This window comes from Bipolaris sorokiniana (assembly GCF_000338995.1).
Source record: "Bipolaris sorokiniana ND90Pr unplaced genomic scaffold COCSAscaffold_5, whole genome shotgun sequence".
Taxonomy (NCBI): Eukaryota; Fungi; Ascomycota; class Dothideomycetes; order Pleosporales; family Pleosporaceae; genus Bipolaris; species Bipolaris sorokiniana.
The window spans coordinates 1,376,198-1,392,803 of NW_006911899.1; the positions used below are offsets into that span (position 1 = coordinate 1,376,198).

Consider the following 16,606-nt stretch of genomic DNA (forward strand, 5'->3'; position numbering starts at 1 on the left):
CAAAGCCTTTTCTGCAACGCCGGAACCTTCTTTATTCAGAACTGCCATCGCTTCCGTAAACAAAGCGCACCGTTTCTCTGAGAATAGACCGACCGAGACCGACCCGTCCTTACATACGGCCAATTCGCCTAACTTGCTTTGCCCAAGGCGAAATTGCCACAAAGTATTTCGTATTGTCCTCAAAATCCATTGGCTCAATCGAAACTCACGGATATTGCAAATCACTCGTAGCATACATGTATATATATCATCACCTCTATATAGTCAACAATCACTTGAATCAGGCATTTCCCTCTACAACCACTTGTACACCCAACAGAGTATGTTCTCCTATCGTCCTGAGTGATCGATACTAGATACGACGGGATAGTGCTATAGGGGAGCATGCAGGACTGAGTCGAGTTGCAGCTGCCCTGCATCGAGTCGAGGCCGACGCAGCTTGTTCCTCCAAGATGTATACGGCACACCAAGAGCCCCTCATGTACAGATGCAGGAATGGCCGTCAGGTGAACGTGTTTCGATGCTCGTAGGACTAGGTAGATGATTCTAGTCGTCGAAGGAGGTGGTTTGAAGCGTAAGATGTGCCGACGCAATGTACGAGGTGTAGGCGACCTATTTGGGGTGTTTGATTTCCTATTTGTTAATAAGATGCATATGAAAGATCGTTTTCACTTCTCCTGACGCATTATTGCCTTGTACAAATCATCTGAGTTGATGATAGTCTGAGGCATCTGCGGAGATGATGCGGAGGTAGTCAGTGTTTCGGAGAAACATTCGCCGAGCTCCGACTGGACCCACCTAAAAGTCAAAGTCGGCTTTTGCCAAGAGTTCGAGAGAACTTCGCGAACCAGCTCCTTCAGTACCATGAGTGTAGTACCTTGATGCTAGCGCTCGGTTTGTAGACCCGCGCGCAGCTTTAGATAAAGCAGAGGCTCATCAATCCCCCCAAAATTAACCATGGATATCCACCGATCACGTTTCGTACCCTTCCCGCCATCTGCGATCAACGCGCTTGCCTTTTCGCATCCAGAAGCCGAACATGGACAGCAAGATCCCGAGTCGCTGAGACTTGCTATCGGGCGCGCGAACGGAAATATCGAAATCTGGGACCCAGCAAAGGGATCATGGCTCCAAGAGAAGGTCTTTTATGGCGGTAAAGATCGGAGCGTCGAAGGGCTGGCCTGGACTCAAGAGCCGGATGAGCGCGATGCACAAGGCAAGGTAGTCCCAGGTCGCTTGCGCCTCTTCAGCATTGGATACTCGAGCACCGTCACCGAGTGGGATCTGACTACTGGTTTGCCCGCTCGTCATTCGGACGGAAATCATAGCGAGGTCTGGTGCTTTGCGGTCCAACCTAGGCAAAAGAATGTGGCAAAAGGAGCCGCCAAAGAGGAGGGCAATGCGCGCCAGAGGCTAGTTGCGGGTTGCGCTGACGGTACAATTGTTCTTCTGTCTACCGAAAACAGCGACCTTACCTTTGAGCGCTTCGTTTCGCGCGCTACGAACAAAAAGGCGCGCGCCTTGAGCATCACATACAAGGACCAACACACGGTTCTCGCCGGCTTCGCAGACAGTATGATCCGAGTATTTGATACCAGAAACGGAAATGTGATCAGGAACATCTCCCTAGGCAGCGGGCCTCACGGTGGCCCCAAGGAGATCTTGGTATGGAAGGTTAAATGCCTTCCGAACGGCGACTTTGTATCTGGAGACTCTACCGGAGACATTAGAACCTACAGCGGCAAGAACTACAGTCAGACACAACGTATATCTGGACACGAAGCCGATGTACTCGATCTGGCTGTGACCCGCGATGGGTCTGGCATTTTCAGTGCAGGCATGGACCGACGCACCTGCTTCTACACGAGCAAGAAGGGACAATCCCAGGGACAGAGCGGCAAATGGCGAAAGGTATCCCACCAAAGATACCACGAACACGACGTCAAAGCCATGACAACATACGAAGGCAACAAACTCAGCGTTGTCGTCACCGGAGGTAAAGCAACTCTACTACGTTCAATAGTGTGCGACTAACATGTATACGTACAGGTATTGATACACAACCCATTGTTGTGCCCATCCGTACTTTCGGAAAGGAACTTAGCCGTGGTCTCCCAGCCTTACCTCCTACTCCTCCCATGACAAGTGCTCCAGACGCAAGGTTGTTGGTCAGCTGGTGGAACACCGAAGTTCGTATCTGGCGTGTAAAACCACAGGAGGATGGCACAGAAAAGCCCAAGGTGGTGGCACGACTCGCCCTTCAGGGTGAAGAAAACATCATTTCGGTTTCCATTTCTCGAGACGGTGGGCTGCTCGCTGTTGCCACAGCCAGCACAGTCAAGCTATTTCAACTGTTACACCCACAGGCTGGAGCTGGCGCTGGACTACGCGTGCGAAAGTTGGAAATGCCTTCAATCCCGGGTGCGAAGTCTCTGAGAATTTCTGCAACTGGCAAATGGCTCGCTGCTGTTTTGGCCACAGATGAAATCCGGTTGGTCAGAATCGTGAGGACAGATGACCCGGCAGACACGCCTCGTGCGTTGGAGAAAGTGCAAGCCTTACACCGCCTGGATCGTGATACTATCACAAGGAATTCTCTCAGCGGCCCTTCTGGGAGCTACGAGCGATCCATTGCACATGCAGATTTCTCAAGGGACGACAACGTGTTTGCTGTTGTTGACCTTGCTGGATACGTGGATACTTGGATCGTTCAAGGACACGAGGATTCAACTGCTCCAGAGATTGATATCGACGACTCAACCCCTATGGCAGACAATGATGGATCGGACGATGAAGAGGAAGAGCCGAGTGAACAGATCACATACCTTGGACAACACTGGATACGAAATCCTTCAGGTCATCTGCTTCCCCGGCTAGACTCGACGCCTGTGCTGCTCTCCTTCCAGCCGAACCCAGAATCCTCCGATCGACCAGAACCCAACGGCAACCCTGCTGTCCACGCTACTAGGAACAACCCGCACCCCAAGTCACACGAGCTCCCCGCTATAGAGTACAAACTGCTACTCGTATCCGCAGAGCACCAACTCTACCTCTTCGACGTAATGTCCGGCCGCCTCTCCGACTGGTCCCGCCGAAACCCCCCCTCCAGCTACCCCCGCGAATACAAACAAATCGACCTCCCCGCCAAAGGTTGCATCTGGGACGTCTCCGCCTCCCAACAACGGCTATGGCTCTACGGCGAAAAATGGCTCTTCATGTTCGACCTGTCGAGAGATTTCGCCCCCTCCGACACCGAATCCACCGGCAAAAAACGCAAGCGCGAAACCCTCAAGCACACTGCCTCTGGCGCCGGCGACATCGTACCCAGGAAAGAAGCACCAGTCAGTAAAATGCGCAAGTTCCACAGCGACGAAGCAGATAAGACTGGTCGTCAGAAATGGGTCGATGTTAACGCTGTTCCTCGCACCAACGATGACGACGACGACGCAGTCGACGATGAAGACGAAGAAGAAGAGTCTACAGCTGTTGCCAAACCCGAAGCAGATGATACTGTAGATGGTACCGCACTCGGCAAGCGCACTGACGCGTGGTGGCACACGTTCAAGTACAGACCCATACTTGGTGTTGTACCCATTGCTGCTGATAGCGACGATGGCTCAGCGCCAGAAGTTGTGCTTGTGGAGCGGCCGAGTTGGGATTTGGATCTTCCGCCCAGATTCGTGGGGACGCATGAGCAGTAAGTTGGGGAATTGGCTAAGGAGGAAGGAAGGGTGAGGAGACGCACGGGATTTACACGTCACGAGTGGAGAGTAGGAAAAGGGGGCAACGATGGGTTAGCATGGGGATTCTTTTTTTCTGGTACCGCGTCGTTGGTACCTTTGAAGTTATGTACATTGATTTTTTTTTCTCTTAGAAATGTCTCATCTGAAGATAGAAGAAGAAGAAGAACAAGAGTGATGCTCGAAAAAAAAAAGAATTTCTTCATCAACTTGATATTTGCCAACGGGATAGTCTTTCAATTGAACAAGTGGAAAGCACCATACGGTCTCACACAAGTATAAAAAGATATACATTTGAACAACACAATGATATAGAGGTCAAGGGATGAAGATATTTATGTGATCATAGTATGATTTTGGGTTTGATTTGTTCGCCGGAGCGACTGATACTGCAATGTCCTTTTCCACCAAAGACGTTATGCCACACCAGAGAAAAAACTTTCAAAAGAATCTGTAACAGAAAAACGCCGTTTTCCAGGTCATGTCGGGGGTATATACCTCACGAGAAAAGGAATGAGCAAAAAAAAAACACCAACAATAACAACAAGAAACCACACTCGCAAATGGTCATACAGGTCGTTATAGAACCACTCGGCCCTACTTCTATCCAAAACTTATGTGGAGAGAGAGAGAGGACGGCAACTCCAACAGTAAACGCCTACTAGATGATCAAGCCCATGTTGGTCAATTAGACATTGGACCTGAAGGGCTCGTAAGCGGTAGCACCACCCATCTGGGGAGTCTGCTTCTGGCTGCTAGGCCACTTCTGCATCTGATGACCCTGTTGGCCGCCAAAAGCGGGGCTGGCAACACGCTCATAAGTGTAGGGAGTCTTCTCAACGGTCATTTTCTTGCTCTCGCTCTTTCCACTGCAGCAGCAGGTGCTGATGAGCCAGAAGAAGCCAGAGGCAACGGAGAAGGCGACACCAAGCCACAAGGTGGAAGTCATGCGGGAGCCCATATTGACGTCAATGTTGTAGGGGTCAAGAGCTGTCCTGAAGACACCAGTCAGGGTGCCGTAGGTCGCAGATGCGGTGATTGCGGCGCCAACAGCGAAGATGGTTTGGGCCTGAAGCAGATGGGTCAGTAAGGCTGCTTCTGGCAAGTGCAATGATCTAAAGGTAGAGAACTTACGGTAGAGATGACAGTAGTGACAAGGCTGCCCCACCTCGAGAAGATGGCAAAGAAGCCGACGATGAACTCGATGGGGGTCAAGACAATGACAATGACAAAGGCCCAGTTCATCCAGCCAGCAACCTTCTTGTAGACATTCATTCCGCTCTCGTACTTGTCGCCCAGAGCCTCCTGCAGAGCAGTGCCATTCATGCCCCAGACCTTGAGAGGGTCAAAGTGGAACTTGAACTTGCGAGCAGAGCAGTATGTAATCTTTTCCTCGCCAGTCTCCTTGTTGGTCTCGCCCTCGCAGTAGGAAAAGAGGCCGACCTGGTAAAAGTCCTTGAGTTCCTTGGAGTCGGCCTTGCCGCGGAGAGCATCGAGGAAATCGTTGCTGGGGGTGAGACCTTCAGGAAGTTTGTCGAGGATGGTTTGTGAGTCGAGCGTCATATTTGACGTATCAGCCTGTTGGCGGGGGGGTCAGAATGCGTGCTTTGACAAGAAGAAGACTGTGTGGTAATAGAAAGAACATACCTTCATGAAGTAGAGCTCGCGGCCACTGGCTGTAGCTGGTGCGTTGTTGCCCTTCCATGGCGTTTGGCCGAGCATGACCATAACAAAGCATATTAAAGATGCGAGAGTGAGAGCCAGAGGCGTGATAATACACGCAAAACGACCGGCTTTACCCATGTTTGTGGTAGTGGGCGGGAAAAAGAAAAGGTAGTCTCGCTGTGGATGCGGGTTGAGGGTTGTTGTAGTAGAATTGCGGGATACCAAGCAAGGACTGGCTGATGTCACACAGCGGGTGCACGGGCTATCGACCGGGTAACGACTGTGGCTACGGGTGTTACAGCTGCCGGTGGAAAGGGAGAAGGAGGAAAAGCAAACAGCTCAAAGGGTGAAGCCCAGATGAGTGAATGCAGACGACTGGGTGTAGAGGGTATGCAGGTGTGTAGCGAGTGGGATGAAGCAAAATGCAGGCTGGACTACTAGCCTTTTGAACCAGCAGTCATAGGCAAAGACCAAGGCCGCAGCTGAAATGCGCAGGGCGGAGGAGGGCAGCCGAGGGGGGCTGAGTGGCCAGCCAGCTTGGTGGGGGCGTGCCAGCTTGTGGCCTGTGTAGTAGAACGGCGTCCAAGTGGCGGGCCCTGGGAACGGGCAGTGGTGAGGTGGGTAGTGGTAGCGGCTTAGTCCTTCACCAGCCTCACTGAGCTTGCGACAGCTGTGGGTTCATCGACGGCTGACATAGACAACTCTCCCGCACATAGACAGCTGCAGTGCCTAACAAACCGTCTGCGCTGTGTGAAGACGACGCCGAACCACTTTGTACACGCCTGCTGACCCTGCCCACGCATTTGCATGCTTAACTCGACCCGACTCTTAGCCCCATAATGCATTGTGGCTGGGCTCACCCGACGGCTGTAGACAACACTTTATTGTCAACGCATGAGTAGAATGCACACCTATGCACTCAGTGGTACCAAGATACCAAGTCTCCACGCCTAAAACCGTCATGACTAAGGAGGCCAAGTCCCCAAACACAGTTTCAGACCTACCCTCACCCGCGCTACGCACCCTCTCTCTGCCAAGCCCTTCCCACTCGGCGCTTCTTCGTGAACTACTCTGCTTCCTCTTGATTACTCCACGCGGCCAACTCGTCCATTTCTGCCTCTTCCCTGCTAGCTGCCAATTCCTGCCCAAGCCAAGTCTCCAGCAAGTCGCACAGCCATGGCAGAGCCTCCAACTTTCGTCGTCACCGCCACATTGCTACACTTACACACAGGCGCGCTGACATCTACCGCGCCCCCTTCCCCCTCAAAATCTCACACACACTAGGCCTCATTAGGTGAAATGTCGTGCCCAAATGTCTATTTTTAGATGATGACCATGTTGCCTGTCTGTCTGTCACCCTTCCTTTTTTCCTTCTTCCAGCTTCCCTCTGTCCTCTTCACCTGCCGCTCTTTGCCGTCCCTCTTGACTAGATCCAGCCCAAAGCTGGAGAAAAGAACGGCCGCTGATCTCACATGACTCGTATCCTCGCTGTCGTGCATGAGCCCATCACCGCCCACACTATAACTATGTATAATACTCCATATTATCACCACCCTTCGCTCGGGCTCGTGAAACATCTAGTATGCTTTTCCTTTAGTAGTACACATGTCTATTTCTTTCTTTTTTGTTGGCCCGTAGCCATCAATCTCATGTAGTGTTAGAGTAGACAGACACTATTGCTGCCCTTTTGTTATCGTTTGCCCCTAGGCCTGACCGCCTGTGTGCCGCCATCCCCCCAACGCGCGTCCCTTGCAAATCTTTCACTCACAGCTCGACATAAACACGTAGTCAAGGTAATCATAGGCATGTGCTTCGCAGCTATTGCAGATACATGACCAATCTTGGTCGTTGATTTTCCTATCTTGCCTGCTGCGCACTAATCCTGCAGTCTGCCCTGCGTATGGGGCGCTACGGACGCGCGTCAACCCCTCCCTCCTACTCATCACCCTACTGTTGCGGATCCCCACACCTCCCGTGTACAACTCATCCCATCCATCTCACCTGCCTGCTAGCATCCAGTCCAATGCCGGCAAACGTGAATCCCATACATCATGCGTACAAAGCCCAGAAATGCTCGTGACATACGAAATATAACATAAGAAATCCGGTCGCAATTCGTGAAAAAAAAGAAACTCTGATGCCAAGTGGTATAAACAGTGTCGCAAGCAAAAACCCCTTGCGCACACACACACAAACAAGTAGAAGTGAAGAATGCAACATTGCAATGAGCAAAGAAAGAAAGAAAGAAAGAAAGAAAGAAAGAAACGTCTTGGTCGCTAATAAAACGCGACACAAGAGAGACAAAGAGACATGACAGCGAAGGAGAAGAAGAATGATGATGATGATGGAGAAGAAGAGAAGAAAGACGACTAGGAAAGCCTCAGTCGAGGTCCGGGTCAAGACATTAGAGTTTACCGCTTATGTCTCTCTTGTAACCTTGCTCCTGAACGCCAGCGCAAAATGAATCCAAATCGACATGAATCCCAGATTCTATATTTTACACGCCGGACCGTCTTCCGCGTAGCGAGTGTCGCGGGTATCATTTCGGAAGAGAACCGGCTTACATCGCACAGTCTGCATGCCTGCCTATGACCAGGGCACCAAGCGAATCTCACCCAGTACCAATGCCCTGGCTCTGGCTAGTCATGTAGACGAGATGCGACCAACAAGTACCGGGTATAGTAGTAAGTGTGATGTGCGTGCTTGGGCTTCTCTACCCAGTCTCATCGTGGGTGTTGGTTTCGGGGATCTTGCTGGTTTTGCTGTTGACCACCCTCGCCGCGGGCTCGTATCCATGCCGAGTTGCCGCTCAGGCGGCCTTCGAGTGCTTTTTGAGCATCGGCATCTAGTCGGCGTGTGACTTGGCCGTTAATGATGTCTTCGGGTCGTAGTTTGCACACGGCCTGTGCAATGGATGAGATGACGCCGGCGCGGAGCTCCTTGGCTTCGCGGATGTCTTCGCCCTGCAGGCGGAACTTGTCCTGTTTGGACATGTTGGCTCGTCGTGTTGCTCGGATCTCGTCCATGATGTAGAGGAGAACTGCCTCTGGTGCACGGTTGCGCTCGGCAGCATGCTTAGCGTCACGGACATATCGGCGGGTGACGTCCATGGCACCATCAGCCGAAAAGGCAATGCAGTAAGAGAGCTTCTTGCCCCAGCCTGGAAACAATGTTAGTTCATGTGCCGTGTACGCATCTTGGAAAGAGACTGACCATCAGTGTATAACCGGGGCTTATCCCATGCCTCTTCGCAGGCATCTACGTGGACCCACCGCTTGCGGTGCACAGAGTAAACTTCGGTCCAGACGTGGTCTTCGGCATTCCAGACCCAGCGTACTCTTGAGCCAACGGCGCGGCAGAGCATGCTGAAGCAGTTTGCCCACTCACCACATCGGCCTCTTCGGGTTTGGAGCAAGACAAAGGCGTCGTTATATCGGGGAAAACGTTCATAGTTCCTGCAGCCGTCGTTGGAGCAGCGGTAGGCCTCGACCTGGCTGGCGCCGCGGGCCTGTTCGTCGGGAAGTGGTGGTGTGATGCCCATGGCAACGGTGGGTGAGTAGCATCGCGAGCAGGGAGGGTTGTTGACCCATGAGAAGAAGGAACGCTTGAACCATCGCAGCAGTGCGCGGACGACACAGTCTTGGTAGCCCCACGCTGCCTTCTTGCCAGCGCCCATGCTCTCTGCCTCGGCCTGCAGGATCTGGCTTTCCTCTTCAGCCTCGTTGTAGATTTGCTCAAGCGGGATGACGCGAAGGGCCTCGTCGAGTAGTCCGGGGTTTTCCCATCGTACGGGCATGTTGGAGAGCGAGTGGAGCATGTTCTTGAAGCGGAGGGAGCGAGCATCACGTGGGGGTTCTGGGACGAGGGGAATGTTCTTGATGGACGAGTAGGCCGGTGGGGCTGCTTGCGAGGGCGGTGGTTGGGGGGATCCAAAGTCGCGGGGCGCTGGTGATGAGGAGCGGGATTGAGATGAGCGAGATGTGAGGTCGTTGATTCGCTTTGTGCTGAGGACGTGGCGGAACTGCTCAGTCAGTTCGGCGGCCAGCCTGTCCGTGTCCATGGCGTTGGTGGCAGCGCGAGGAGCGCGGGTGTTGTGATCCATTGTCGACGGGCGCGAGGAACAGTCGCAATGGCGGGGGTTGTTGTGATGATTGGGGTGCTGGAGTGTCGAGGGGAGGGTGGATGGCGTCGGGGGGAGGAGCTGTGTATAGCGTGGTGGACAGGCGCTGCAGGTTTGGCAGTGGATGCACAGCCCGATGATGCGGCGGCGCAGCAACGCGGACAGCCACTTGCAGATGTTGTATTCTGGGAAAAAGCTGCCGCTGCTGCTGTCGACGGGCGCGAAGACGGCGATGGCTCTTCTGTGGAAGTGCAGGCAGCGGAGCAGCGCAGTGAGACACAGAGGCGGCGTCGGTAGAGTCGTGGTGTCGCTGCAGCGGACGCAGGTGGACGAGGGTAATTGATTGAGGGATGGGGCAAGACGACGACGACTCGCGCTTACCGCATGCGGGCGGGTTGACGCGGCCCTGTCGCGGCTTCCTCATGTCTAGAACCCACAACACCGACCAGCCGTGACCGTCACCTGCAACCACGCGCAGGCAGAAGAAGCGCCAGGCCGCGCCTCATCTGCCCGGCCCTTATTCATCCACCCACACTCGATCCATCCATTATTCATCCATCTACGTATCCTCTACATCCATCCATCCACCCTATACACGTACAATGCATACGCATCATCCGACTGCCCTCCCTGCGCCATCCGACGCCCACCGTCCACTGTCCTGGGCAACCGGGTACGCAGCGCCGCGCAGGGGGCGGTTCACGCTCGCTAAGCGTGGCAGATTCGCACTACAGCTTGCGCAATCTTTGGTGAACCACTTTGGCTGCGTCGCAAGCACCACGGCCCTTCTCTCGTCACCTGTTTCGACCCCGTCGCCAAGCTGCCTCTGCATCAGAGACGCGCCACACAAGCTTTGCTGGCCAATATTGGTTGTCGACGCTTTCGTCCCACACCCCGTGACCCAGCAACGCCTTCATCGCTGCTCCTTTACACACATTACGTGATGGCCGCCCCCATCAAATACCCACTCCATGATGCGCTTGCCGCTCGCCCTGCACCACACTCGACTCAGCCTCAACTTTCCCATGGCTACGCTTTTTTGCTCCTTAAGCTTTCTCATTGCCTGCCCCGTCGCAAAAGTACTTACTGAGTACTTAATCTCCCCTGCCCTTCTAGAGTGTTTTCCCTGCTCACGCTATTACCGTCGCGGCACGCCTGAGTGGTCGAGACGTTCCTCTGTCGCTAGCCACGCGTCCGTCTGCCCGAAACTCCACCGCCGTTGAACATCAGCCTGTGCAAAAGAATTCGCCGATCTACCGCAAAAGCGCCATGACCTTGTCGACGGATATCGTCCCTTCCATCGTCCAGTTTTTGCACTTTTGCATCTTTTTTCTTACCCTTACCAACGCTTCTTGCATCATATGCTAAACGCATGCGCGGTGCTGAATCCATCGGTGGCGCAAATTCTTGGGATCGACTGCAGGTCATAACCCGATTACGACGTGCGCGCCTAAAGCCTTTACAGGCCTCGTCATTATGTTCCAAACACGAATCCCTATTTTCTGTTCCCAACGGGATCCGCACGCACACCAACGCTGCTCTCCCTCATCTGCAAGGCTAATCACGCATGTATGACTCGCACATCAACAGTTTACAATTTAGTAGGTCTACGTGAACATCACTCGTCCATCTGCCCAACAACACACTGTATCTGGACACTTACCTCCACTAATTTCCTCGGACCTCCATTTATTACGGCTCGTATCAAGCCTCTTGCAGAGCGGACATGATCATCCTTTTACCGTACCCAGAATTATTGTACAGCTGTCAATGGGTCCCGCTTCACTATCGTCCTTCACCGCACCTTTTCTGTTCATCTTTCCCGTCACCACGCACACAAAAAGAAAAAAATCTTCATTTATCCCCGATCACTGCCGGACATGTGTGTGTCACACCAGGTCTTTCTCGTCTTACGTCTGCTTGCCCACATGTAATATGTCTAACCATCAGCACAAACTCTTGGCGTTGTAGCGTATAGCGGTCAACTACTACTCTATCAGCATCACTCGGGACAATGCAAGCGACATCTCGATAATCTCTTCCCATCATCCGATCAACCCATCCCGGCTGCAGTTCGTACTGTGCTCAAAGTCACGTAGCACGACCGGGGAATGCTGACGTAGACCTGGGTCACTCACGGACCCCATCAGCCACGATCCCGGCGCAGTACCGACCAAAGTACCTACGTACCACTCATTGCCTCTGACAGGATAGTACGTATGTAAGTATATACGCAGGCTCTTAGGCAGAGAGCTGCCTTGCGTACGTACGAAGCCTGTCCTGAGCTAAGCATCTGCTTGATGAACGATGATTAACCGCTTGCGGTTTCCGCCGCACGACACTAGGGATCATATTTTCTTGAGTCCCGAACATGCGATGTGGCTTGTGATGAACTACTCTAGGACCTAGACATGACTTGAAGTATACCCTACTATGCCGTATAAGGTCAGGATGGCTATTGCATGTCATGAGACAACATGTCAAACTTCGTTCATTTTACTAATCCAGATTTTTCACACCACGACTTTTTCCCCAATCTTGCACAGGGATATGGAAAAAAATTCTCACCTGCGCAAACCTCTCTAGCAGTATAGAAATTGTTAAAAGTGGGAAGCAAAAAAAAACTGTTTCCGGCACTCAGGGGGAGACCACACAGCCCGATGAAGAAGCAGCCCAAGCCGTGTCCGAATCCTGATCTGAAACATCGTCTACAGCGACATCCCCTGTCGATGATCACTCAAAGTGTTACTGCGGGAAAACTAGGACTGGAGTCGTGGAACCCGTTCTGCGGGGTGTAGGGGAACGAGGGGTGTCCCAAATGACGATGTGCATGGCACAGCTTGGTCTATAAAGCCCCTTTTTTTGCAGTTGAATGACAAACTATTTCTTTGTCTGTCTTAAGAACAAGATATATATATATATATATGACATCGTGTTGAATCTACCATGATCATGATGCTCGTTACAAAAGCAATCCAACGCCCATTGTGTGCTATATAGAAAAAGAGAAATAATAATAAGTCGTGACGTTACATTCCTGCCTTAACAACCAATACACTGGCTCCAAGCTTGCCTTCCCATACCCGTTCAGCCAGCACACCCAAAGTCTGTGCTGCGCCAGTGCTACTTCGGATCTCATCCGTGTTGCCTGAGCGTTCCAGTACACCGTTGAGCGATACGTTGCGACCCAGGACAATCAAGTCTCCAGCATTCCTTGGCGACTGGTTGATTTCGATACTTGCACGGGCAATAACGTCGCTAACAGGGGCGGTTGAGGTGACGGTCTCGAAAACAACACGGTTGGCTAGATCAGCGGGAAGCGAGGCGCGGAGCGAAGCGAAGAAAGCGGCGTCCTGCTCGCGTGATGGAGGAGGAGTGATAGAGCTAGATAGAGCTGCCCAGGCTGATTCTGAGAGATCAAAGTGAACAACGGTAGCTGTGACTTGCGGGTTCCGGGCTAGCTGCAACACCAAGCGCAAAGCAGTCTTGTCGTCGTTGCCGCCAAAGAAGGGGAAAAACACGTGGTGGCTCTTGTCAGTAATGGGTGCTGTCACAGTCTTTTCCCGTGCACTGCCCAGACTGACGCTGCTGATTGTACGGTTGAGTCTGAGCCGTTGCTGCTTGTGCTCCCTGTTCTTGCTGCCGCCAAAGTTCTTGTTGATGAGCACAGCAACGGGGATACTTGCGTTCTCCAGTGTCTCGTGTACAAAAGCATTGTAACTGGATGCCTCGAGTTTGTTCTTTGTGCCTTTGTCTTCTATGATGGCCTGTTCAGACATACCGCCCGTCTCACTCCATGGCATGATAAGAAATTGCGAGTCCGAAGCGCGTGTTGCTAGTGTTTCGGCAAATGACGATTCTGGCACAACGAGTACCTCACCACTGACAGCAAGGTTGTGAAGGCGTCCAAAGGTGCGGAATGTGTTGACGACCGGATCGTAAGCGGTGTAGGATTCCAATTCGGAGACTTGCATGACGGACGAGCCACGGTCAGTCAGGCTGAGAAGGCGTAGACCGTAGGCTTCTACAGGACGGTTTGGTAGTGTCACTTCTGCTAGGCTCGTCTCACCGACCTCCTTGCCTAGGCTGGTGCTAGTGCTAGTGCTAGCGTCTTTTGATGGATGTGTCTTTGGTGCTGGGATATCGTTCCCGCCGAACAGGGAAGTGAAGGCCAGGAGGTTGGGCATGCTGTCCAGGCGGAGGTAGACAGTCAATTTCTCAATCTTCTCCGCGGCCATCTTCTCGTATTCCACAATGTCGCTGCTGCCTTCAGAATCGATGGGCTTACCAGTGTCCCAGTCGATTTCACCCCGACGCCATGCCTCGACCTTCTTCTGGTACCACGGAGGGTAAAACAACATTGCCAATGGCGACGAGGCAAAGGTGGTAACGAGAGCCATGACGACGAAGATGGTAAAGGTTCGAGTACTGAGAATCTTGGCGTTGAGACCAATGTTCTGCGATCATTAGTATCCTATCATAAACAATCACCAGAGTGTCAATCTTACCAAGACGATGAGTTCGACGAGACCCTTGCAACTCATCAAGGAACCCACGGCGAAACACTCTCGCCACAACATCTTGCTGCCCCTTGCCGCAAGTGTAGCGCTAATGAACTTGGAAAAGAACGCGACGGCCACGACTCCAATGACATAAGCCCACACAATACCAGAATTCAAGAGGCCAATGTTGGTGTTCAGTCCCGAGAGAGTGAAGTACAGGGGCAGAAATAGTGCACCAATCAAATCTTCAATCTTCTCGGCGACCTTGATGGCAAAACCGCCTTCGTGAGGGCAAATCAAACCAGCCATGAAAGCTCCGAAAATGGGGTGGACACCGATGATACCGGTAAAGAAGGCCGATCCAAGGGCGATGAGGAGAGTCAGGCTGATAATACCTTGACTGGGCCCATCTTGAAGCGCGCGAGATCGACGCAGGACGTAGACGAAGGCTGGTCGAACAGCGTAGACGAGGAAGACCATGTATCCCGCACACGTGAGCAGAACCCAGAGTGCTGTTAGTCCTGAACCGGCATTGACGAGTGCAACGCAGAGAGCAAGTAGAATCCATCCTAGAAAACGAATCAGCCTTGGTACTACAAATGTGAGGCGTTTTGGCTTGTGAAATACTCACCAACAACGTCGTTACCGACACCGGCTGACAAAACGATAATACCAACTGGTGTCATGAGTAATTTGAGTTCAGTCAGAATACGGCAAAGCACTGGGAAGGCCTTTTCAAAAAGTCAGCAACAGACTAGGTCACGGTATTAGACTGACTGACCGTAATCGCCATGGCGACACCAATAAACAGCATGTAGATTGAAAAGTCAATTTCCACAGTGTTAGGGTCTCCCTTGAACTCGTTGTACAATCCGACGGCGATGGCAGCTCCCATTCCAAATGGTATGGCCATACTTGCTAAACCGACACTGAGCGCAGGTTTCCAATTGCTGAGTAAATGCCTAAGGTCAACTTCAAGTCCAATGATGAAGAGAAACAAGGTTAGACCGAGATTTGCCGCCAGATTCAAGTTGACCATGGATTCTTTTGGGAAAATGGACTCCTGGAAGCCGGGAATGCGGCCCATGACTGAGGGGCCAAGGACGATGCCACCAATGATTTCGGCAATGACGCGTGGTTGGCGGATTTTGGAGAGTGGGTAGTTGATCAGATGGCACATGATAATGATGATACCGGCCTGGTATGGGTCAGCATTTTGGGTTTGATTTTCGTCTGAACTTGGATGAACTGGTCGAAACGAGGCTAGGGAGGGGGCAATTGTTTGAACTCGTAATCAAGCTCTTTCAATCCTTACCTGAACAATGAACAAGATGATAGGATGAGCTGCATCAAAATGTACAGGATTCATTCCCTCGAGAATACCAGCCTGCGGCGGCGCCTTGGGACGCGCCGTCGCGGTGGCATTCGCCGCTGCAAGTGTCGAAGACATGTTTCTGCCTAGTAGCTTCGAGGCGGTGCGCTGACGGTAGTATACCCCAGATTATGGGAAAGCCAACCCCACAAAAAGAAACGGGGGTAGACAACAACCCTCGAACGCTAGTTGAACGTTCTCAAGAAAGAAAAAGTAAGAACCTCAAGGCTACCCTCGAGAGGCAAAAAGAGCAAACGACTGGTTATATGCAAGGGTAACGTGGGCTCGGGCGCCATTAAGAATGACGGCGAAGTGAGAGGCAGGGTCGAAAAAGCCCAGACCTGGTTCAGCCCCCAAGGATCTAGGCGGTTGTCTGAGCGTTGCTTTCTCTGGGGTTCTAACTCTAACAGCGCGCATGCTGCACATCACGAACCTCCCTCGAGACGCCGCAACCGGGTAATACAAGCGCCAAGGTCGGGCTTGAGCCGCGGGGGGAGCCAGTAAGCGGACATGGGGACATGTGCAAGTCGAGCGGGATTGTATCAATCGCCAAAGCCACTGGGGACGCCATGCTTTGTTCTGCTTGCCCCCGCCAACTCGCTTGGCGTAGGCTGGCATGTGAGAGGCCCGCGTGCATCACGCCGTACAAGGGAGCTATTGGCAATGGGCCTTCACCGCTTGCACATGAGCTGAATTGTAGGTCGATGGTATAAGCCGTGGCATGCTGGTCCAAGCCGTGGCGTGCTGGTCCATGTGTTGCGATGCGTCAACGTATCGCGGGCTGCCGGAGTCCCAATGGGGTGGATGGAGGATGGGTGGTGGGTGGCGGGCAGGCGATCGACAGGGAAGAGTAGCGTGGGCCAAAACGGCCCAGCAAGATGCCCGCGACAAGCTACACTACCACACACGTCGCCGCGCCAAGAGATACTGAACGGGCCTATTTCGACGACAGGTGCTCAGGTGATGTCCAAGTCGTTGTGATAACATGGCTGCGGCATTTAGACGGGGGGGTGGCGGGATGGATGGAGACATGTGGAGGACGAAGGACATGGTTCGTGATACGAAACTGGTGTTGGCGCTGTAGGATCAGGCTGCGCCAAGCGAGGATGCCATATCGTCGAGTCTTGAGGTTGACTTTCTCGCCGCACAAATGCGGCTTCAATGCCCAGCTTATGTGGATGCATTTGTACGGGGCTAATATCTAGCT

At 52.6% G+C, this 16,606-nt stretch overlaps 4 protein-coding genes across 4 annotated transcripts; 1 reads left to right on the forward strand and 3 right to left on the reverse strand.

Moving 5' to 3' along the window:
• The first annotated feature begins 858 nt into the window (after positions 1-858).
• On the forward strand, positions 859-3,924 carry COCSADRAFT_180482 (uncharacterized protein). The gene is made up of 2 exons (XM_007700642.1): positions 859-1,996; positions 2,050-3,924. Exons 1-2 carry the CDS (start codon positions 958-960, stop codon positions 3,699-3,701), a joined length of 2,691 nt encoding a protein of 896 aa, XP_007698832.1. The 5' UTR covers positions 859-957; the 3' UTR covers positions 3,702-3,924.
• A 133-nt stretch (positions 3,925-4,057) lies between these two features.
• On the reverse strand, positions 4,058-5,848 carry COCSADRAFT_35806 (uncharacterized protein). Its single transcript, XM_007700211.1, has 3 exons — positions 5,388-5,848; positions 4,875-5,318; positions 4,058-4,809 (listed from the first exon to the last, which is right to left on the reverse strand). Exons 1-3 carry the CDS (start codon positions 5,541-5,543, stop codon positions 4,429-4,431), a joined length of 981 nt encoding a protein of 326 aa, XP_007698401.1. The 5' UTR covers positions 5,544-5,848; the 3' UTR covers positions 4,058-4,428.
• A 2,075-nt stretch (positions 5,849-7,923) lies between these two features.
• COCSADRAFT_309673 (uncharacterized protein) lies at positions 7,924-9,817 on the reverse strand. Its single transcript, XM_007700643.1, has 2 exons — positions 8,619-9,817; positions 7,924-8,565 (listed from the first exon to the last, which is right to left on the reverse strand). The coding sequence occupies exons 1-2, from the start codon at positions 9,505-9,507 to the stop codon at positions 8,129-8,131; spliced, it is 1,326 nt and encodes a 441-aa protein (XP_007698833.1). The 5' UTR covers positions 9,508-9,817; the 3' UTR covers positions 7,924-8,128.
• A 2,737-nt stretch (positions 9,818-12,554) lies between these two features.
• Positions 12,555-15,396, reverse strand: COCSADRAFT_87545 (uncharacterized protein; the record flags this gene model as incomplete). The annotated part of the gene is made up of 5 exons (XM_007700644.1): positions 12,555-13,982; positions 14,034-14,596; positions 14,659-14,758; positions 14,809-15,225; positions 15,343-15,396. 5 exons carry the CDS (start codon positions 15,394-15,396, stop codon positions 12,555-12,557), a joined length of 2,562 nt encoding a protein of 853 aa, XP_007698834.1.
• Positions 15,397-16,606: the final 1,210 nt, after the last annotated feature.

What these genes read in the sequence shown, in the direction of transcription:
- COCSADRAFT_180482 (XM_007700642.1), top strand. Translation starts at nt 958, where the DNA reads ATGGATATCCACCGATCACGTTTCGTACCCTTCCCGCCATCTGCGATC. An exon ending in CAGCGTTGTCGTCACCGGAG is followed by an intron (nt 1,997 to 2,049) that starts GTAAAGCAACTC and finishes GTATACGTACAG; the next exon opens with GTATTGATACACAACCCATT.
- COCSADRAFT_35806 (XM_007700211.1), bottom strand. Translation starts at nt 5,543, where the DNA reads ATGGGTAAAGCCGGTCGTTTTGCGTGTATTATCACGCCTCTGGCTCTC. An exon ending in GCGAGCTCTACTTCATGAAG is followed by an intron (nt 5,319 to 5,387) that starts GTATGTTCTTTC and finishes CCCCGCCAACAG; the next exon opens with GCTGATACGTCAAATATGAC. An exon ending in TCACTACTGTCATCTCTACC is followed by an intron (nt 4,810 to 4,874) that starts GTAAGTTCTCTA and finishes CATCTGCTTCAG; the next exon opens with GCCCAAACCATCTTCGCTGT.
- COCSADRAFT_309673 (XM_007700643.1), bottom strand. Translation starts at nt 9,507, where the DNA reads ATGGATCACAACACCCGCGCTCCTCGCGCTGCCACCAACGCCATGGAC. An exon ending in GCCCCGGTTATACACTGATG is followed by an intron (nt 8,566 to 8,618) that starts GTCAGTCTCTTT and finishes CATTGTTTCCAG; the next exon opens with GCTGGGGCAAGAAGCTCTCT.